The following is a 24142-nucleotide window of genomic DNA, read 5'->3' on the forward strand; positions in this document are numbered from 1 at the left end:
TTCATTATATGTCATGCACCAGCTTGGCAGTGGAGGGTGGGGGGAACATCTTGAACAATGCGAGGATGTATATGTGTGTGCATCTGTTTTTAAAAGAGTTCTTTTTATCATTGAAGTTAAAACATTTTAGAAGAGATTTGAAATTGTTCCTACAGTATAATATACCTGCACTCCTAATGTGGCTATATATAGTTGACTGCCTCATTTACTTTAATGGGCTACTTGAATAACATAATCATAGCTATAAGCGTGGTGTGGGCTTGTAAGGTGCATGAACCACTAATGCTTTCTGACGCTTTAAATGACTTCTTCATAAAATGTTCTTTAATAATGGTAAAGCTTTTAGCACTAGGTGTCAAAAATGACTAGAATAGTAGCTTCCCCGCACCAGCACCAAAGTATTATTTCCTCTCATGCTAAAACTTGTGTGTCACAAATACATAGCATCAAGGCCAAGGTTTTACAGCATATTCTGAGCGAGATCCAAGAAGTCTTTTTTTTTTTCACACTGCACTTTCAAACTGACTTACTCCATAATCCATGCCATTGGCTAACATTTTTATAATGCAGTTCCAGAGTTTCTTTCTTCTCCTTTCTTTTCCCCAAGAATGAGAATTCCCACTCCCGACCCCATCAAGTTAAATCAAGAGAATTCATGTACTGAATGCCAGCTATGTAGATTTCTAGTGTAGGGAGAAATGACGCGCAGTGAACTATTTTCCACACTGTACCCTGTCTGTCTGTTGGTTGTAGAAAGCTTTATGATGGTGGAATGCTTATCTGCAACTATAGATGAAAAGGATCTCCTTTGCCTTCCTCTCCCCGCCTCCTCCAGTGCATTTGCACTGCAGTATTTCCAATTAAAATTGAGTCTCATTGTGAAATCAAATATAGATGCACATGCCTGGAATATGGACAGGGAAGAAATTGGATTCAGTTCATATTTAAAGCTGAATCTATCAAATTGCAGCTTTCCAAAACAATATAAGAAGCAAAACACAGCCAACCTTTGAAATTCACACTGGTCCAAATTTTGCAGAGCAGTTCCCCAACAAACCAATGATGACAAAAATGCACATCTTAGGGGAAAGCATGCCTAAAAACGAATATGTTACTGAAAATAACATCTGTTGTTGTTATGTGCCTCCAAGTCGACTACGACTTATGACCCTATGAATCAGTGACCTCCAAGAGCATCTGTCATGAACCACCCTGGTCAGATCTTGTAAGTTCAGGTCTGTGGCTTCCTTTATGGAATCAATCCATCTCTTCTTTGGCCTTCCGCTTTTTCTACTCCCTTCTATTTTTCCAAGCATTATTATCTTTTCTAATGAATCATGTCTTCTCATTATGTGTCCAAAGTATGATAACCTCAGTTTCATCATATTAGCTTCTAGTGATAGTTCTGGTTTGATTTGTTCTAACACCCAATTATTTTTCTTTTTTGCAGTCCATGGTATCCGCAAAGCTCTTCTCCAACACCACATTTCAAATGCGTTGCTTTTTTTCTTATCCGCTTTTTTCACTGTCCAACTTTCACATCCATACATAGAGATCGGGAATACCATGGTCTGAATGATCCTGACTTTAGTGTTCAGTGATACATCTTTGCATTTGAGGACCTTTTCTAGTTCTCTCACAGCTGCCCTACCCAGTCCTAGCCTTCTTCTGATTTCTTGACTGTTGTCTCCATTTTGGTTAATGATTGTGCCAAGGTATTGATCCTTGACAAGTTCAATGTACTCATTGTCAACTGTAAAGTTACATAAATCTTCTGTTGTCATTACTTTAGTCTTTTTGACGTTCAGCTGTAGTCCTGCTTTTGTGCTTTCCTCTTTAACTTTCGTCAGCATTCATTTCAAATCATTACTGGTTTCTGCTAATAGTATGGTATCGTCTGCATATCTTAAATTATTGATGTTTCTCCCTCCAATTTTCACACCTCCTTCATCTTGGTGCAATCCCGCTTTCTGTATGATATGTTCTGCGTACAGATTAAACAAATAGGATGATAAAATACAACCCTGTCTCACACCCTTTCCAATGGGGAACCTATCAGTTTCTCCATATTCTGTCCTTACGGTAGCCTCTTGTCCAGAGTATAGGTTGCGCATCTAGACGATCAGATGCTGTGGCACCCCCATTTCTTTTAAAGCATTCCATAGTTTTTCATGATCTACACAATCAAAGGCTTTGCTGTAGTCTATAAAGCACAGGGTGATTTTCTTCTGAAATTCCTTGCTCCGTTCCATTATCCAACGTATGTTTGCGATATGTTCTCTGGTGCCTCTTCCCTTTCTAAATCCAGCTTGGATGTCTGGCATTTCTCACTCCATATATGGCAAGAACCTTTGTTGTAGAATCTTGAGCATTACTTTACTTGCATGGGATATTAAGGCAATAGTTCGATAATTACTGCATTCCCTGGGATCCCCTTTCTTTGGAATTGGGATGTATATGGAACGCTTCCAGTCTGTGGGCCATTGTTTAGTTTTCCATATTTCTTGACAGATTTTAGTCAAAATTTGGACAGATTCCATCTCAGTAGCTTGTAGCAACTCTATTGGTATGCCATCTATTCCTGGTGATTTGTTTCTTCCAAGTATTTTAAGAGCAGCTTTCACCTCACATTCTAAAATTTCTGGTTCTTCATCATATGGTTCCTCCGTGAATGAATCTGTCATCCTGGCATCTGTTTTATAGAGTTCTTCAGTGTATTGCTTCCATCTTCCTTTTATTTCATCTCGGTCAGTCAGTGTTTTCCCCTGTTCAACATCCCTACTCTTGGTTTAAATTTCCCTTTCATTTCTCTAATCTTTTGGAATAGGGCTCTTGTTCTACCCTTTTTGTTGTCCTCTTCTATTTCTATACAGTAACTATTGTAATAGTTCTCTTTGTCCCTACGTACTAGTTGCTGTATTGTTGCATTTAGGGTTCTGACTGTGTATCTCCTTTTGCTTTTGTTTTCCTTCTCTCTTTAACCATTTGAAGAGTTTCTTCAGTCATCCATTGAGGTCTTTCTCTCTTTTTAACTAGAGGTATTGTCTTTTTGCATTCTTCTCTGATAACATCTCTGACTTCATTCCATAGTTCTTCTGGTTCTCTGTCAACTAAGTTTAAAGCCTCAAACCTGTTCCTTATTTGATCTTTATATGCTTCTGGGATGTTATTTAAATTGTATTTTGGCGTTATGATTGCTTTGTTGGTCTTCTTTAGCTTTACTCTGATTTTCTATATGACCAGTTCATGATCTGTACTGCAGTCTGCTCCTGGTCTTGTTTTTGCAGAAAGTATGGAACTTCTCCACCTTCTGCTACCAATTATATAATCAATTTGATTCCTATATTGACCATTTGGTCATGTCCATGTGTATAGTCGTCTTTTCGGTCGTTCAAAAAATGTGTTCGCAAGAAACAAATTATTGGCTTCACAGAATGCAATAAGTCTTTCTTCTGCTTTGTTTCTGCCTCCTAGGCCCCATTTCCCCACAATTCCTAATTCTTCTCTGTTCCCTACTTTTGCATTCCAATTCCCCATGATTATCAGCACATCTTGTTTTGGTGTGTGATCAATTTCTTCATGTACTTCTGTGTAAAATCTCTCCAATTCTTCTTCTTCTGTGTTTGCCGTCAGAGCATAGACTTGGATGATGGTTATGTTAATAGGTTTCCCCTTTTAATCTCACTGATATCACTCGCTCAGACCTTGCGTTGTAGCTCCTAATTGCTCTTGCTGCATCACTTCTGACTATTAAAGCAACCCCGTTTCTTCTTAATTTCTTAATAGCTGTGGGTGGTTTTAGTTTAATTTGTATTAGATTCTTGGTTTATATGTGTATTTTATATGCTGTATTTTACTTGATTTTGTACGCCACCTAGAGTGGCCACTGGCGTGGCCAGATAGGCAGCCTAGAAATAAAATTTTATTTATTATTTATTATTTAATTTCTCATTTCCTGCATAAAATATTTTCTAGTTGCCTGATCGGAAATGTCCCATTCCTGTCCATTTTAGTTCACTCACACCAAGTATTGTAATGTTGATACGCTCCATTTCTTGCGTTCCATTTCTAACTTTCCCTGGTTCATGCTTCTCACATTCCATGTTCCTATTGTGTGCGTCGTACAACTCCGGACTCTCCTTTCGCATCTGTGTGCATCAGCCTCTGGGCTTCCTTTCGGCTTTGTCCCAGCTGCGTCATTAGTCACAGCGCTACTCATACTCGTTCTTTGTTCTTCCCCAGTAGCTCAGTGAGTGCCTTCCGATCTGGGGGTCTCATCTTCCAGCACTATCTTGTGTTGCATTTTGGATACTCTGTTCATAGGGTTTTCGTGGTAAGTCCCACTGGTCAAAACAGCTAGACTGGTGCAGACCAGGGAGAGGGCATTCTCGGTTGTGGCCCCCACCCTCTGGAACTCTCTCCCTTATGATCTCCGACATGCCTCTGGTGGGTTTTCGCTGAGCTCTTAAGACCTGGCTATTCAGGCAGGCCTATCAGAATTTTGGGGTGGATTAGCTTTTTGATATATTATTGGATGTTTTCTGATGTTAGATTAATTGATAATTATGTTTTGATTGTCTATTGTATTTTCATATGTTGTTGTAAGTTGCCTAGAGTGTCCGATAATTCGGACAGATAGGCGACTAACAAATAAAATTTTATTATTATTATTATATTATAAGAGGTATTCAGAGGTGGTTTACCATTGCCTTCCTCTGAGCACAAACGTGCATTATTTTAGAAGAGATGGTTTGCAAAAATGTGTACATTGGTCAAAATTGCATATAAAATGTGTTGATTAGGAGAAATGCACACTAAAATGCTGAAGAATTTTCATGAGGATCTTTTTAAAAAAAAAAAATCACAAATTGCTGCAGAAATGTAGAGAACTGAATTTGAGATTGGAAAAACTAGAAGCTGAGAGAACGAAACCTGGCAGAACCTCCCATCCCTAGTATGGAAAGGAGAAAAATGCAGGTGATTATTGGGTACTATATATTATTTTTGCCCCAACCAACCTTCCCTCCCCCTTCTTTTCCCCCCCTTATTTTCTGCAGGTTATTTGGCGTTACGGGAAACTGTGCAGCCTGCAGCAAACTCATCCCTGCGTTTGAGATGGTGATGAGAGCCAAGGACAACGTTTACCACCTGGACTGTTTTGCATGTCAGCTTTGTAATCAAAGGTAAGAGAAGTTCTTAGTCCCTTTCTATCTTGGCATCTTCTGAAGCCATCTTGGCCTGATCTAGACTAAGAGGGCATTGGGCACAATATCTTACTATCATCCTCTGGGCACAATTGGCTTTGAATCTTAATAGCCTTAAATGGTCTGGGTACGATGTTGATAAGTAACTGCAGCTTCTAAGATGAGCTGAGTCGTAATTTGTATAGCCTGATCTCATGCAGTGTTCAGGAAAAGGGTATTTCTCATCCTAATGAAACAAACATTTGTGCAACTTGTAAGGCTGCTTCTCCTGATGCGTTCTTAAGACTTGCTTTGGGAAGTAGCCTGGAAATGTTCAAAAGTAAATTGTGAATGGTCAGGTGTGCAAGGCAGCCTGGGTTAACTCTCTTGCTCTCCAAACACACATTGGCCACATTCAGACATAACAGTAAAGCATCCCTCCCCAGTTGGGTGCTGTCCAGATGTTCTTAGACCCCACAAGCTCCTGCCACTGTAGCCCGTGGTCTGGCATGATAGGGCACCAGGTTGCAGAAGGCTGCACAAAACCATGGTTTTAGCACTAAGCAAACAAGTCTAGTCTCCTCCTGGGCTTGCACACACCTCTGCCCTCTCTTCCTCCCACACAGCCTAGAGGAGGCATTTGGAAGCTTTCGCTTCCACTGTTAGTCAGTCACTACCTGTTTCTTCCAAAGCAGGAAACTTTGGCTAGTACTAACTATGGTTAGTTTCAAAGCAGTCCCCTTCAACCCATGGATGATGATCCTGGCTTGTTAATTAAAAGTAACCGCTTAAAAAAAACACTATCTGACCTCAGAGGTCTGTGTGTGTATATGCCTCCTCCTCCTCTCTCTCGGCCCAGCGAGGAATAGGAAAGCACCAGGATGTTCTGAAGAGCCGCACACTTCACAGAATATTGTGACTCAGTTTTCAGCATTGTACATGTATCAAAATAAACATTTAAATACACATTTGGCTGTATGTATCCAACACTACAGCTCCGGTTGGGCAACAGGCTTCCTTGTGGTCAGCGGAACTTCCTCTTCTGTCCCCTCCAGGCCCCCTGCATATATAAGAACATAAGCGCCTGCTGGAGCAGGCCAGCGGCCCATCTAGTCCAACATCCTGTTCTCATAGTGGCCAACCAGTTGCCCATGGGAAGACTGCAAGCAGGACCAGAGTGCACGAGTGCAGTCCCTTCCGGTGGTATCCAGTAACTGGTATCTGGAAGTATACCGCTTCTGAATATGGAGGCTGAGCATAGTCATCAAGACTAATAGCCCCTGATAGCCTTTTCTTCCATGAATTTGTCTAATCCTTTTTTAAGCCATCCAAGTTGAGGGCCATTGCTGCCTCTTGTGGGAGCAATTCCATAGTTTAACTATATGCTGCATGAAGAAATACTTCTGTTTGTCTGTCCTGAACCTTCCAACATTCACCTTCATTGGATGTCCACAAGTTCTAGTGTTATTTCTGTCATGTCTCCTCTTACTTGCCTTTTCTCTACACTTAAAAGCCCCAAATGTTGCAACCTTTCCTCATAGGGGAGTCACTGCATCCCCTTGATCATTCTGGTTGCCCTTTTATGAAACTTTTCCAGCTCTACAATAGCCTTTTTGAGGTGCAATGACCAGAACTGTACATGGTATTCCAAATGTGGCCGCACCATAGATTTGTTTAATGGCATTATGATATCAGCAGTTTTATTTTCAGTTCCTTTCCTAATGATCCCTAGTATGGAATTTGCCTTTTTCGCAGCTGCCACGCACTGGGTCAGCATCTTCATCAAGCTATCCACTACGGCCCCAAGGTCTCATTCCTGGTCATTCACCACCATTTCAAACCGCATGACCGTATATGCAGAATTCAGATTTTTTCCCCCTCCAATATGCATAATTTTACATTTGTTTACATAAAATTGCATTTGCCATTTTATTGCCCATTCACTCACTCTGGAGAGGTCCTTTTGGAGCTCTTCAAAACCCTTTATCGTTTCTACAAACTTGAACGATTTAGTATCATCAGCAAACTTGGCCACCTCACTGCTCACCCATAACTCTAAAGCAGACTTTCCCAACCTTGGGGTCCCCAGATGTTGCTGGACTACAGTTCCCATCATTCCTGACCACTGGTCATGCTGGCTGGGGCTGATGGGAGTTGTTGTCCAGCAACATCTGGGGACACAGAGGTTGGGAAAGGCTGCTCTAGATCATTTGTGAGCAAGTTAAAAAGCACAGGTCCCAGATCTTTGGGGGACTCCACTTTCTACATCCCTCCATTGGAAGAACTGTCCAGTTATTCCTACTCTCTGCTTTCTGTTTCCTAGCCAGTTCCTCAAAATCAGCTGCAGCCTCAAAATTAACTCCAGAGAGTTTAAGCACGCTCTGGATTAGATTTTGGGGGCACATGGAGAGAGGAGAGGAAATGGAAGTCCTGTGTATGAGTGGAAATTCACTTGTGCACTGTTGAATATAACCCATTTTTTGAGAGAAAACACACATTAAATAGGGTGTTGGTTTTTTTAAAAAAACTTGAATATGTCTTTTGAAAGGACTTTCTTTTTTTCAAATCACAGCTTAATGTGGAAACTGGTAGTGGCCCGTGTGGTGAGGCAGAGCCATCCTCCCAACGCTGGCATTGCTGGAACTTTCCTGGACTGGAGTGGGGCAGGGCAGCGGCAGAGTCAGGGCTGCTCAGATGTGACCCCACCATTGCCCTCTACTCCAAAAAAAAAAAAACCCATATCCAAGTAGGCTGCAGTAACACCAGGATCAGGAGGGCTGCTCCCTGACTCTGTCCCCACCACACAGTCCGCCACTGTGGAAACAGAACTGAATTATGGGTTAAAATGTGTAGGCAATGTGATGCCCTGCAGGATGTTATTGGACTGCAATACCCATCAGCCCCAGCTAGCATGGCCAGTGGTCAGGGAAAATGCGGTTGATAGTCCAACAACATCTGGAGGATACCACCTGGGCTACCCCTGGGTTAAAACCTGCAAAGGGACAGGAGATTTGCCTATCTTTACTGTGTGGGGTAAAATAATGGGAGAAGCAGCCCATGGCTGTTCTGCTTTGCTCAGTAGCACTGTAGTAAATCTTTTCCCCCAAACAGTCGAGCATTCCTCATGCAACGTGAATTGTGCAGCTGCCATAATTATAGCTTTCTACAATTACATTCTAAAACAAAGCCAAATTGACCTTTTTCTTCACGATGTGCAGAAAATTAAAATATCAGACAAGTAATAACTACTGTTTAAACCATGTAATAATGCTAAGCAATTAGAAGTTACAGGGCCATTTACAGTTCCTATACATCAGCCTTGTTTTGGTGCAGAACTAAAGAGTCTGCATTCAAAATAAGGTCAGTCATACCCTACCCGTAGAATCCATTCAAGTACGAAATAATTGCATACCCTTTTGAATTAAAACTCTAAAGTCTTTTCCATCCTGATTGCTCCAAGCCAGTGTTCTAGTGTCATTATTAAAGCTGCCTAATACGTTCTTCTTGTTCGCTTCATTTATTGCATGTCGTAATGGGACTGCATATCTTTAGCATTGGTTATGCACATTTAGCACTTAGTTACTGTCTTGTCACTTCATCCCATACAAGATAAACTTCTTAAGTGCAAGAAGTTGGCTCCTCTTTATCAGTCAAGCAAGGCAGATAATTTTTGTTATCCACAGAACAGAAGATGGTGGACTTATTTTCCTGTATTAGGAGAGACACTTGGTTGTGTTGATGGGAGATATTTTTTCCTCTTCAAAAAACAAACAAAACCCCACAGAAATTAAGTGGCCATTGCTGGCTATTGAAATTAATGGACTTAGTAGAAATGGATAAATTGACATGTTTACTTAGAGAAAAATCGACAGATACATTTCTTAAGGAATGGAAGCCTCTCTTAGACTTTTTGTTGAAAGATCAAAATAAAATGATGATACTGGGATTTGACGACTAATTAAGACAGCCTATGGAGAAAAGGGATTCTGTATGTATATATTAAGGGACAGGTTTGATGTATATTATATACTTATAGCTGATCTGCGACAAATCGGAAGTCAACTATTTTATTTTTATTTTTTGTTGTATTGTTATGTTTTTTTTATTTTGTTTTGTTTGTTTTTTGAAAAATTTGAATAAAAATTATTAAAAAAAAGAAAAGAAATTAAGTGGCCATTGCTACTATAGATATGTAAACACCATTCATTTACAATGCATGACTTCCTCCAAAGAATCCTGGGGACTGTAGTTTGTGAAGGGTGCAGGGAATTGTAGCCTTGTGAGGGGTAAGCTACAGTTCCCAGGTTTTTAGAAGGGAAATAATGTGCTTTCGATGTATAATGTGTAGGCAGCCTATCTTTTTCTGCTCCCATAATAAGAGTTAAATATAATACCACAAATATTTACAAGTATGAATTATCTCTGTCACCACTGCCAGTAGAGACAGTTTCTAAAGGCAAAATTACATGTGATGATGGAAGTTAACAGAATGTCTTTAAAAAATCTATTTAACAGTTGTATCCCATCCTCAGAAGCCACGGAATAACATAGGACATTTCAGACCTGAGTCAACATTCCTTGTTGCAAAGTTTGAATTGAACTTCTTCCCCCGTGGCCAAATAAAAAGGTTTTTAAATATGCTTTAAAAAAAAAAATCAAAGCAGCTTGCAAGCTCAGACAACAAGAAAATTTTTGAAACCATCGGATCTCAAAGATCACTCCCTTTAATGCTGAACTCGGGTGGGCAGTGCTGACAGCTTTGAAGGCAAAATGGGCCCACCGAGAACCAGAAGGGAAGTATCTGTATGCTCTGAGAACCTCAGGACTGTAAATGTATTTTTAACCAGAAAATAGCTGCAAAGTCTCAGACTGGGAGGTGGTGTGAGGTGGGCTGCACCCTGAATGTCTGTGCATGTGCTGGAGGAAGGGAGCCAGTCTGCCAAGCTGCCCCCTGATAGCATGAGCTGCATTTTGATCATTGAGGGTGAATGACTGCTGGCTCTTTGGACATGTGTACAAGGAGGAGGAGGGAGCAAGAGGTAGGATAAAGTGGAGGAGGGATAGTCTAAGCAGGAAGGATTGCAAGCAGTGAACTCAGGAATCTGCCTTATACTGAGTCAGACCATTGGCCCATCTAGTGTATTGCCTACATCGGCAGTGGCTCTAGGATATCAGACAGGGTTCTCTCCTAGCCCTACCTGGAGATGCTGGGGATGGAACCTGGGACCTTCTGCATCCCAAGCAGATACTCTACCACTGAGCTTTGGGGAGGGGGGAGAAAGAGGGAGAAAAAAGCTAGGACAGAGGAGGAGGAGATGCGAGGTAAGTAGAGGGGCACACAGGGGCAAACTGAGCCACAGGGGCAAAGAGATTGTGTTGGGCACACCAAAGAGACAGCAGGGCATCATTTTGTGGGTCTTACTTGTGCGTTGGAATGGGGGCCAAATTTGGTTCACATTTTAATGTAAAATGGAGCAACTGTGCAAGCCAAACCACCACTTCCCTATTTCTCAGTATGGAATAATCTAAATTAGGGTTGTGGAACCCTTGGGCCTCCAGCTGTTGTTGGACTGCACTCCCATGAGCCCTTGCCAGCAGGGCCAATGGTCAGGAATGATGGTAGTTGAATGTCTGGAAGACTGTAGGTTCCTCATCTCTTCTTTAGGGTCCGTGGGCTGCCAGACATGTTTATGACACTTTTATCTGCTCCTCCATCAAGGAGCTAAAGGTGGCCTAAATGGTTCTTCCCCAGTCATTTTGTCCTCATGACAACCCTGAGGTAGATTAGACTGAGAGATGATGCCTAGCCCAAGGTCACCCAGTGAGCTTCATGGCTGTGTTAGGATTTGATGCCTGGTCTCCCAGGTCCCAGTCGGACACTCTACCCACCACACTGGCTCTGTTCTGAAGTCACAACTTACTACATTTCCCTCTGTTGTAGCCAGTTACATGGAACAGGGAAATGCATTTCATGATAACTTCACATGAGGCAGTGTATGTATATTAGACATTAGACAGGGAAAAAGGGAAAACTAGAAGCATGATTGTTATTCTCTGCTTTAGCCATGAACTTTGATATGTTGACCTACCACTAGCCACATATTCAGTATAAACATTCTGGGGAGGATGGGACCTGTGGGCCTCCAGATGTTGTTGGGCTCCAAATCCAGCATGGCCACTGGTAGAGTATGATGGAAGCTGTAGTCCAACAACATCTGGAGGCCCACAGGTTCATCCATAAGAATATAAGAAAAGCTCAGCTGGATCAGTCCAATGACCTTATCTAGTCCGACATCCTGTTTTCACAGTAGCCAACCTGATGCCTTTGGGAAGTCTACAAGCAGGACCTAAGCGCAAGAGCCCTCTGCCCTCCTGCAGTTTCCAGCAACTGGTATTCAGAAACATACTGCTTCTGACAGTGCAGATAGAACATAGCCGCCGTGGTTAATAGCCATTGACAGTCTTAGCTATCCTCCATGAGTTTATCTGATGCTCTTTTGAAGCCATCTAAGTTGGTAGCTATCACTGCCTCTCGTGGCAGTGAATTCCATCATTTAACTATGTGTACATGAAGAAGTATTTTCTTTTGTCTGTCCAGAATCTTCAAACATTCAGCTTCTTTGTATGTCCCCAGGTTCTAGTGTTATGAGAGAGGGAGAAAAAAATTTCTCTATCCACTTTCTCCATGACATGCTAGAGATGTAAAATTTCCAGAAATTTTGAAGCTATGGAAAAGACACATTTGTTTCAGATTAACAGAAATTTGGGGGGAAATATACAGTACTTTTTTTTTAGCACCTTTTTGCAGACTAGAAGTTACTTTAGGCATAAAAACGTATCGTATAATTTGGTTTGCAGTTACATTTTCACATTTGGTATTTTAGAAGTACAGTTTATTCAGACAATAATTACAAATCCAGCAGGCTTTTTAAAACTTTTCATTACGAGTGGAGCTACAAGCTGCTTGTAAGGAACCTACCGCCTCTTTCATTCTGCAAGTTTATGAGGAAAAAACAAGAAAAGCAGGAAAAAACATCAGTGTTGCAGTTAAAAAAGAAATTATGAATTCTGGAAATGATTATGTCTCCTCTAGTCCTCCACAATGTCAAGCAGGCATAAAGTACTCATTTTCTTTAAAAGAGCTGAGGGAAAGAGGGGAGAAACCAATTGTTCATTGAATACTATGTGAAATTTAATCATTTTCTGAGCTATCACTATCAGATTCTGATTCTGCATATTTGCCATCATATTTATCATGGACTTCTAAGAACTGAAGGTTTACCCTGATTGAAACAAACTTCTATACCTTTTCACATGTCATTGTCCATTTTCCCCCCATTTTTCCAGGGTGAAAAAAACATTTAAAAGCTTTGGGGGAAAGGGGGAAAGAGTGTTTTTTTTCTGGGTCTTCACATGTCTACACCATGCATAATTTTATGCCTACTTAGGTGTTCATTATGGGGGCTTAAATGACTGTGCAAGGAAGAAAGAGTGTGCACGAGAGCACTAGTGCCACCCCTTGTCCCAGTCACCCTCCAGATGTTCAAGAACGACTGCAGTAGGGAACCTTTGAGAACTTCTGGAGGGCCCCTCGCATATTGGATTCCTGGTTTTTTAGGATTCCAAAATACGTTGGAGTCCCCAAGAATGTGCAGGAGGCTTCCCTGTTGTAGTAGCTCTGGAACATGTAAAGGGTAACAGGTTCTTCTTACATGGTCATTTAATGAGCACCTGAGTAGGTCTCTAGTTGCATGTGGTTCCATTCATTCTTTTACTATAACCTGCCCCACATGAAGGTGAAATTGGATAACCCTGAGCTCCTTGGAAGAAGGAGGGGATACAAATGTAAAAATGTAGCATCAGTTAAAGCAGGTATGGGGAATTGTTTCCAGATGTTGCTGACAGCCCCAGCAAGCATGGCCATTGGTCAGGGACTGATGGGACTTGTAGTGCAGGAACACCTAGAGGACCAAAGGTATTCAGATTAAATGACAAAATATTTAATCTGAATTAAATATTTCAGATTTTTCTATGGTTGCAGTGACAGGGTAGAGGCAGCAAACAACCATTCTTCCAGCCCTTCTGCTCATCTTCCCCTTAGTACAGAAAGGAAAAAGTTAGTAAAAAAGCAGGTGGAGATTTTCTTTGGTAATTGTAGATGTTTTCACAATAGGAAATGCAACTGGCAAATTCTAAAAAGGCTGCACACAGGCCGAGTTTATAATAAGAGATTATTATAATGAACATTTTGAAAGTTCGGAATAAAACCCAGAGCGGATTCACTGCCCCACTGACATCAGAGCCACCAGACTCAGTTGTACTGCAGAATACTTATTTTTCTCTTAGATTTTAGATTAAGAATAATTTGCCACAGAATAACTAACTGTGCTTTTTGTTGCAAGTCAAATCCAAATCAATCCTTGTTGTTGTTGTTATGTGCCTTCAAGTCGATTATGACTTATGGCGACCCTTATGAATCAGCGACCTCCAAGAGCATCCGTCATGAACCACCCTGTTCAGATCTTGTAAGTTCAGGTCTGTGGCTTCCTTTATGGAATCAATCCATCTCTTGTTTGGCCTTCCTCATTTTCTACTCCCTTCTGTTTTTCCCAGCATTATGGTCTTTTCTAGTGAATCATGTCTTCTCATGATGGGTCCAAAGTATGATAACCTCACTTTCATCATTTTAGCTTCTAGTGATGAAACTGAGGTTATCATACTTTGGACACATAATGAGAAGACACGATTCAGCTGAGCTCAGAAGAATGTATACCCCCATTTTTTTAAAAAAAAAATCTCCAAATGTATAACTTTCTGCATCACTAAAGCTCAAATGAGCTTTGGTCTTTATGATACAAAATTTAAAACATTTATTTTTATGAGCCTTTGTGATTGCAATATTAATTTTTGTGAATGTAACTTGAATTAATTTTTTTCACATTTGCCTTGGAGAAAGCAATACTTTAAACGACAATATCCCCTTGCACCTTTTTTCCAGAAGTAATGGATGTGGTCTCAGTGTTTCTCACCTGGGCTTTTTAAAGGCTCAGCACTTACTTTCAGGAATGCTTGCATGTTGTAAAAAAAAGTGTTGAAATAACCCTTTAGGGGAAACCTGTTCTCACCAGAGGAAGACTCTCAAAGCAGAATAGTGAGGGAACATACTCCACTAGAAGTTCACATGTTTTGCATGCAGATGTTCCCAGGTTCAATCCTTGGTGTCTCCGTTTATAGCAATGGGAAAAGACTTCTTCCTGTCATTCACTGTCAGTCTGTAAGAGTATATGATACTTGGCCAGATGTCTGAATAGGTCCAATACAGACATAGCAGTGAAAGTTTGATTTTAAATAATGATTTATTGGGCTCAGAATGAGCCTTGTGCATGCACCCACCCCTTACTTCCATTGCTTAGCTTTAGCATTGACATCCTTGCTTGTTAAACCAGTTTCCTGTGATATCTAAACTGGGAAACTGTGGCTTAAGCACAGCTTACAAAATAGGATACATGCATAGGAGGTGCTGGGAAAGACTTCAGCCTGGGACCCTGGAAAGCCACTGCCACTCAGAGTACTGAGCTAGAGAGATCACTGATGTGCCGTAACATAAATAAGATACCTGGCTGGGACTGATGGCATTTGTAGCCCAAGCTATCTGACGGACACCACTTTGGCCAATGCTGGTGCAAGGAAATGTCATATTTTTCCCTCAATGTGGAAAGAGCTCTTTGAAGGTGTAAAGTCAGAATATTACTGCTCTAGGTTAGCCTTTCGCAACCTTTGGGTCCCCAGATATTGCTGGACTACAGTTCCCACCTTCCTGATCATTGGTCATGCTGGCTGGGGCTGATGAGAGTTCCAGTTCACCAACATCTGGTGACCCAAAAGTTGGGAAAGGCTGCTGTAGGTTATGGATAGTATGCTGCCTAAAGCGGAGTTCTTCAGACTTGTTGATGGACTTCAGCTCCCATCATCCCTGACCATTGGCTGAGCTGGCTGGGGATGTTGGGGGTTCTAGTCCAACAACAGCTGGGGACCCAAAGTTGAAGAGTTCCCCTTCAGTCTTGTCGCTGCTACTGCCACCCTGTAAGCCAGGTGTGGGAGAACTTTGGCCCACCTGATGTCTCTGAACTGCAATTCCCATCCCCCCTGGCCATTACTTATGCTCACTGGGGCTGATGGGAGTTTAGTTCACCAACAGCTAGAGGGCCAAATGTTCCCCACACCTGCTGTGGGACAAGCAGGATGTGGGAGGGCAGGGAAAGCCAGGGTAACTTCCTTGCAATGGATGATACTGGAATATGTTTGCAAACATTGCCTACAGCAGGGGGTGGGAAACTTGTGGTCCTCCAAATGTGGGTGGACTGCAATTCTCATCAAGTGACCATTGTCCATGCTGACTGGGGCTGATGAGAGCTGGAGCCCAACAACATCTGGAGGGCCACAGGTTCTCCACCTCTGGCCTACAGTATATCTGTCAGCATGACAGTCCACCACTGTTGCATTTGTCAAGTGAAGGAAAAAGCACCTTCTCCATCCTGGCGCAGGGGCAGAGCATAACACAATGAGGCAACGCTACCATTTCTGTGTAAGAGCGAATGGGCCTCCCCAGTCGCTGCAATATTAACGGTAGAGATAGGATTGTAGAGGAGGGGGTACACTCTCTTCCCCAGCACCACTGCCCTCTTGCCCACAGTTATGTGCTCTTTTTGTGAAGGTACTCACAGGTACGAAGTACCATCTGTCACCTCTTCTTGTTTTGTTGCCCATGGCAGCCATTTTGTGTTGGGACACATGTCACTTTTATCATGATATGAGTCCTGGCTAGGGATGGGTGAGGATTTTGATTTGGTTCACATTTCAAGCAGAATTTATCAAATTCACAATTTCCGAAACAATATGAGCACCGAAACACAACCATCCTTTGAAATTTGCATTATTAAAATTTTGGGATGCAGTTTGCCGACTAAACAACATTTACAAAAATGCATATATTAGGGGAAAGTGTGCATAAAAATGAATACAAGTGAAAATAACATGCAAAAAGGCATGAAATGATGAGAAATGGTTTGCAAAAATCTGTACCTTTGTCAAAACTGCCTATAAAAATGTGTTTATTGGGAGAAATTCACTCTAAAATGGTGGAGAATTTTCATGAGGATTTTTTTTAAAAAAAATTCACAGATCACTGTAGAAATGTAGAGAATTGAATTTAACATTGGAAAGAAATGAGAAACTGAGAGAACCGAAACAGACAAATCTTTCTGTCACCTCATTTTTTACTATGTATTTATATGAATCTCTTTTTTCTATACATTTGCGAGATGAAGGAAGTGGCAAATGTTGCATAATTTGGCCAACAAGCTGTTTAACTTTTTTTTTCTATAGAAGAGAAACAAAAATGTTCACTTTCTGAAGAGCTAAGGAAATCACTGGTTTCCTCCTGCAGCCTTTTTTTTTTAATCTGCTCCATTCAATAAGATATAGGTGGAATATAATGAAATGTAAAAAGGTGTTGAGGTGTGTGGGGGACCCAGAATTGGGAGTGTGTGTTTTCTGTGGAGCTGGTATGATCATAAATAAATTTAAAAACACTTTTGGGACCAGTTCCTTAATCTGTATTTTCAGTCAAACATCATGAGTGTGTATTAATCCTAGAGATGCGGGCGAGAGACAGAAAAATGAGGGGGGGGAACCCACAAATAAACAGCCCAGTTTTCCTTCAGGAGCCAAGCTAATTCTTTTCAATCCACTTTTTTATTACACTATTTCCCCCTCACTCTATTTAGTGAGCATAAGGATAAATTTCCAAAGCTACCCGGTTGGAAAATAAATGGGTTCGCTGTTTGTCAAGCATTCCAATCTTTACAAATGTAAATCAGTCCCAACTGCTGCTCCATTTAAAACCTCACAACTTCACAAAACATTAAAAGCCTCCTTTCAATACACAATTTACTCTGTGACAATTCCCTCCGATTTCTGCTTCAAACATCATTAGAAAACTGAGTGACTGATTTAAAAAAAAAAGGTTGGGGGGCTACTATCACAGGTCGGCAAGGTCAGCGTGTGTAATTATATGTACTTTTACTGGGTCAGCTACAGCAGACACCGCTATTTGAAGGTTAAATTGTTACAATTAAGTACATATACAGCCTATTCCCATAGCTACTCTGTTGTTAAATCTACCGTAAACAACGCACACATTTATTTCGGCTCCTAATTGTGTCCAAGATGTCGCTTGCTTGGAAAATTATACAGCCAAAAAGAACATTGTAATCCATTACTGAATTAAACAATACTTTCTAGAGTAAAGCGGGTAATTAGCTGAGGGAGACTAGTTTTCATCTGTCTGCATCAATGCTAAGAAGTTCATTTGGGTTACTCAATTTGGTTTAATTGGAGCTTTGGGGTGTCGCATCTCCCAGTATTTTTTTTTAATAGAGGGAGCAGTGGCCACAAACAGAATGTGACCCTCCCCATGCATGATAATTCATTAGCAAAAACTCTTCTCTGTACCAAAAAGACCCCTTGGTGTGTGTCGGTTCCCTTGTTTCTCCAAGCTGCATTGAAAGAGAACTCTCTTTATGTTATTATTTTTTTTAAATGAGCCCATTGTAAAAGAAAAACTCATGCCACACTTAGCGTGAAATTAGCTTGGCTTTATATAAAGGCCGATTCACATGACCCCCTTTTGGACCCGCAGTGTGGATTGGTGAAGTTGAGGATTGAATTAAGTAGCATGGTGAAGCCATCAAAGGAACCTTTTGTGATGATATACAGTACAGCCTTCTCCCAAACTGGTGACATGGCTGTGCCGGCGGGGGCTGGTGGGAGTTGTCATCCAAAACACCTGCAAGGCATCAGGTTGGGAAAGGCTGCTATAGGGCCTAACATTCTACTGAAGTGCTATCAAGAGATGTTTGTCATATACATTTATTCAGTGGAGGCTTGTCCAGTAGGGCAAGTAGGGCAGTGCCCCATCAATTCTGCCCTCACCCTGCCCCCCATCTGTCTGTCTTCACACTTACAACTAGTCCAGGACTACCTGTCAGCTTTCTCTTCCTCAGTCTCAGTGTTGCCCTCTTCAAACTCAGCAGGAAGGAGGAGGTGGAGGAGGAGGACATAATTAGAATTAAGTTTGCTCTGCCTGCCATTGGCTTGGGCTTCCTGCATTCCATCCCACTAGTCTCGATGGGCACCAGCCGCCACTGTATTTATACAGCACAGGCTTTAGGGAACCTTTTTGCAACCAAGGGCCACGTGCCCATCTGGGGAAACTGCCGGGGGCCACATGCCAATGGTAGGTGGGGGCAGAGGCAAAAATAGGTGAAGCAAAACATGTAAATGCCATCTTTGTACACACCCTTCCCCATCCTCTGTTCATGGAAGCAAGAGGCATTATCAAGAGTTATTGCTGTTATTATCTATTACATTCATATACTGCCCTTCTTCCCAAAGGAGCCCAGGGCAGCAAACTCAGAAGCAATAAACCAATGGAAACATCTAAAAACAATTCCAATACAGAAAGAGGACGCCCACCAGCCAAGCAAAACAACTCAAACAGAGTATGAAGTGGGGAGAAAGGATGTGGCTGAGGAGGGCTGGTGGCTTAGGGAGACTTCCAAGGGCCAGACAGAGAGGCCTGGACGGCCACAGTCCCGCCCCCCCCAAGATCTGAGGTTGCCCACTCCAACATAGCATAAATACTGTTGATTTGCCTCTCACCATTTTGCTGGATATTTGCCATGCCTGATGAAAGATATGGCCGTTACTGGTGTACAGTGTGGAGACTCTAGCTCAGCCTTTCCCAACCTTTGGGTCCGCAGATGTTGCTGGACTACAGTTCCCATCATTCCTGACTGGCCAAGCTGGCTGGGGCTGATGGGAGTTGTTGTCCAGCAACATCTGGGGACCCAAAGGTTGGGAAAGGCTTCTCTAGCTTAGAACACTGCACATTGCTCTGCAGCTCAGACCTTTGCACTCTTACTTGGGATTGAGCCAATTCGGTTAAGCATACACAAGATTGTGCTACATGTTGCTTTTCAGCCAAATAAGCTCTCAAAGTGACTTTCCAAGGCAATGTAAAATCCTCATATTACTCTTGCATTAGTTGACATTACCCCTCTTTGGTAATCTCTGCTGGAATAGCTGGCTTTTAAATGTTAAGGGAGGGCCTGCCCTCTTGGATCCCCTGGGAGATAATAGAACTCATGGCGCCATCCAGAGTTTCCTAGGCATGCATGCTAAGTTACGCCATTGCTTGGTCTAATACAGTATCCTCTACAGCAAAGTTCTTCAACTTCAAGTCCCCAGATGTTGTTGAACCACACCGCTCATCATCCCTTACCCTTGGCTAAGCTGCCTTGGGACAATGGGAATTGTAGTCAAACAACATCTGGGGACCCAAGGCAATTTGGTCTGCAGCATCCCTCCAGGGTTTCAGACCAGAGTCTTTCCCAGCCCACACCTGAAGACGGCAGGAATTGAACCTGGGACCTTCTGCATACATGTGCTCTACCACTGAGCTGCAGCCCTTCCCCTAAGTAGCCTCAGGAACACTAAACTGGAATACATTGAGCACTGTGTCAGAGAATGAGTGGCAGCAGAACACCTGCTTTGCATGCAGACAGCCCCAGTTCAGTACCTGGTATCTCTAGCTAAAGAAACCCAGAGAGCATGCTGGGAAAGCCACTGTTCGATATAGCAGGCAACAGTGCACTATTATCTATTTGTTACATTTATACCCCACCTTTCTTTCACCATGGAACCCAAAGCAGCATGCATGTAGTTCCCAGGCGGTCTCCCATCCAGACCCTTTCCAGACCCAGACCTGCTTAGCTTCCTCAAGGTGGTGGCCTCATGTGCCTTCACACCATAGCCTGGGACCGCTAGATGCGACAATAGCCTGACTCAGTATAAGTTGAGATGTTCCTACGCACTGAGTTTTTGAACCCTGCTGTTGAAAAAAGATGGCAATTCTGAAGAGGCTTCAGAAGAGACAGCAAAATATTTAAAAAGGGGGGGGGATAATTAGCACAAGGTCTACACCTGCCTCTCTCCTCTTTTTCCATTGGACTGACCTGATGATAAATTGCCATATAGAATGCTTGAGGGTCCTTTGCGTAGGGTAAACATGGGGGAAACGTGGGGAAAACAAATATGTAGTGGGAGCACAAACCAGGGTATAACCATTGGCTGTTTCTCAGATTGTTCCCTGCCTGACATTGCCTTATAGGTCTTTTTATTGCTGCGGCTCACCTCTTCTAGCCATCAGACCCCAATATGTGTATTCCAGGATTTTGAATTCTATCTTGTTTGCTTATCCTAGAGACTGTAGAGTACCTAGAGAGTATCATCTATGATTATAGCTAAACTACAGAATTCACTCCCACGGGAGGCAGTGATGGCCACCAACTTGGATGGCTTTAAAAAAAGATTTGGCAGATTCATGGAGGACAAGGTTATCAGTGGCTACTAGCCACAATGGCTGTGCTCTGTCACCATAGTCAGATGCAATATGCTTCTGAATACCAGTTGCCAGTAGCCACAGGAGGGGAGAGTGCTCTTGTGCACAGGTCCTGCTTGCCGGCTTCCCATGCACATCTGGTTGGCCACTGTGAGAACAGGTTGCTGGACTAGATGGGTCATTGGCCTGATCCAGCAGGCTCTTCTTATATTCGTGAGTTCTCAGGTGTTGCTTAACCCCTTACCATTGGTTAAGCTGATGGGAGTGGTAGTCCAACAGTCTTTAGGCATGTAAATTGAAGAAGATTGGCATATTGGTTAAGACTCTTGAGCTATGCATTGAGATGACCCCCAGTTTAAATCTCCCTACTGCTATAACTCAGTATCCTTCAGCAAGCTACCCTATCTCAGCCGCAGCACTAGCCCCTCACCAGAGAAATGTAGTTTGTATTTTAATGTGAACTTACCTAATTTAGTCTTTCCTAATAAATACACAAATCGGAACACAACTAACCTTTGGAATTTGCAATCGAATTTTGTGATGAAGTTCTTAGGCCAACTGTGTACAAAAATATTATATTTGGGTAAATATGTATAAAAATGCACATACTGGTGAAAATACCATGAAAAAAATGGATTATATTTGGGCAGTGATTCCCAAATTCCTGCCCCTGACCGCTTAAAAATTGCTGAGGGCTTTGGCGGACCATTTAATGGTTTTGTGCCTTTTAAAGCAATTGCAATGGGCTGTGCTAGATGCTGTATGATTATTAATTGCATTTTGATGGGTTCTTTTATTTCTTATATATTGTGTTTTATTGCATTCAAATTGTAATACAATAAAATACAAAAGAAATAAAAGAAGCAATCAAAATGCAGTTAAAATCCATGTATTGAATGGGATGGATGTGCTGTCTCTAGTCTTCAGCCACAAACTCACAGACATGTCACAGACCACTGGTGGGTTCACGGACCACACTTTGGGAACCCCTGTATTAGAGAAAGTGTCTTATAAAAATGTGTGCATTAGGCAAAACTGCATACAAAAATATGTGTGTAGGAAAAATTGGGGTCTTTAGTAGGATGCAAATAGGAGAAGTAGAATTGTCTTAATTATCCTCTTTTTCTTCTCCTCTCCCCCTCCAAAGGGCCATAGCCCAGTGGTAGCACATCTGCTTTTTGTGCAGAAGGTCGCAGGTTCAACCTCCAGCATCTCCAGGCAAGGCAGGGAGAGAACCCTTCTAGAGAACCACTGCCTGTCAGGGTAGACAATACTGAACTAGAAAAAAAATTGATTTGGCAGAGTATAAGGCAGCCTCCTTATGTTTCCTGTGTTTCAATACAAATTGAATGTGTTTTTTGAGTATTTTTCCCCCTCTGTTTCCAGATTCTGCGTGGGAGACAAATTTTTCCTAAAGAACAACATGATTCTGTGCCAGACAGACTATGAGGAGGGTTTAATGAAAGAAGGTTATGCACCCCAAGTTCGCTGATCTGATGCCTCATCCCTAAGAATATTGAAGCACTACATTCTTATCCTTTCTTTTTTCTTTTGTTCAACATGTATATAAGAAACAATGGTGGAACCTACTGAATAGCATAGATATAGGGAGACAGGATGGTCATGTGGAATAAAAGGCGGACATTCAAATATATGTAGTGGAAATTGCACCAGTTCACAGTTGAATGTTTATTAAAAAATAATGTACATACTGCTGAAGGGGTTTTTTGGGGGGGGGTTGCTGTTTTTCTTCTGCTTCTTTTCTTTTTGTGTCATTTGGCATGAGATGCTTATTTTGGACTAATGTATATAATGTATTGTAATATTTGAAGCACAAATGTAATACAGTTTTATTGTGTTACCATTTGTGTTCCTGTTTGCTTATTTGTATTGTTGCATTTAGTACAATCGGTGTCTAAACTTTATTGTATATTTATGCTTTCTGTATCTACCAGCTATTTTGAAAGAGCTGTATCTTTCTAGTAAAAACAAAAGCAAAAAAAAAAAAGAATTTTAAGAGCCAATCCCATGCATTCCTCTACGTTTTAAAAACTTCACAAATGTTTGAATTATTTGATTAAAACTATGGGCACAAGTTCTAGCCAAAATTAAGTATTCAGTTCCATTGACTTGAATTGGATTGGATATTTAAATGCATGCTACACTCTCCCATTGAAATTGATGGGATTTAGACATACTTAACTTTTGACTGGATTGTGACCCTAGTAACAGACAGTGCTAATGTTGCTGAGGTCTGCAGTCTGTCATTAGATCTCATGCAAGCTTTTTTATTGTTATAGGAAAATGGTATTAGCTATTTTATTTCATATAGGCTGAAAAGTACTTTCTGTTTGCTACAGAATTTTGGTGGGGAGTTTTCGACTTTATTGACAGAAGTTCTCAACCTTATTGAGGAAGCGTTTATATGGGGGGCTACTGTGCTCTGTACACTCCCCGAAAAAAATGTATGTATTTGCTTGTTTCCAATATAACTGGGAATGAGGAGCTGAGCCCCAATGCAAATCAGTGCCTTTGGGTGTCATGTAAAAGTTTTATATGTATATATATATTTCTGAAGTTATTTTAATGTAGCATAGTGATTTCTGCTCCTGTACAGAAATGTTATTTAAGAAAAAAAATCAGTGTCTTGCCTAAACTTGTATCTGGTTTGGGTACAGCATACCTAAGAAACTGTCTCCCTTTATATGGTCATCACAGTCCATAACGTTGACCAAGAGTGCCCTCTTGAGGTTACCTTCTGCGTATCAACTCAAGACAGCTGGGCCTTGCAGAGAGGCATTCCTAGGGGCTGCCCCACAACTATGAAAGTGCCATCATGATGGAGATTCACCAAAAGCTGCATAATCTTTCAGAATCATTGTCAGGCCTTTTGATATGGGCTACCGTTTGGGAAGGGAATAGAAATGAAAAACCTCCATTTAGAGCGCTGAGTTTTTAGCATCTGTTACTTTTGTAAATGTGTTTAATCAAAATTGAACTGGATATTGTATTCTTTGTTTCTTAATTTATTGTTATCCATTCCAAGTTGTTGGGGTGGGACAGTCAAAAATAAATAAAATCTAAGGATTGGATGGCAAGATCTCAAGCTAGTGGTTCTCCTCACCCTTACCCTTTTTTTTTTGGAGGGGGGAGCAGCAATTACCAGTTGTACACTGAAACCCATTAACCACCACTGTGCAAAGAAGGGAGATTGCAACTATCACTGGGGATGAGCTGAAATTTCTCAGAAAGCAATTCTCTGACCAATTTTTGAAAGGTAATGTTACAGCCATTTCCTAAGCTGTTGGAGACTTTCACTGGAGAATATTCAATGAAATGGTCTGTCCAGTCCCACCATCCATCCATTTTGGGTACAACTTTGGATCCAGCTTTAATATTGCTAGTTCATATCACTGAAGAAAGCCATGTGCTTGGCTCCTATCCCGTCTAGTCCTCCTCTCTGTGCCCATTGCTTCCTTCATCCGCCAATGTGCCC

At 41.6% G+C, this 24142-nt stretch overlaps 1 protein-coding gene across 13 annotated transcripts in view; it reads left to right on the top strand.

The window, feature by feature from the left end:
* LMO3 (LIM domain only 3) overlaps positions 1-23736 on the top strand; it is a 123352-nt gene extending 99616 nt beyond the window's left edge. For all 13 annotated transcript variants that reach the window (XM_061638476.1, XM_061638480.1, XM_061638477.1 and 10 more), the window contains 2 exons: positions 5058-5183; positions 22033-23736. In XM_061638476.1, coding sequence (XP_061494460.1) covers positions 5058-5183; positions 22033-22138 — 232 coding nt within the window. In that variant the 3' untranslated portion in view covers positions 22139-23736. The remainder of the gene's footprint in view (positions 1-5057; positions 5184-22032) is intronic.
* Positions 23737-24142: the final 406 nt, after the last annotated feature.

The sequence above is a fragment of the Rhineura floridana genome, chromosome 8, assembly GCF_030035675.1.
Source record: "Rhineura floridana isolate rRhiFlo1 chromosome 8, rRhiFlo1.hap2, whole genome shotgun sequence".
In the NCBI taxonomy this organism is placed as follows: domain Eukaryota; kingdom Metazoa; phylum Chordata; class Lepidosauria; order Squamata; family Rhineuridae; genus Rhineura; species Rhineura floridana.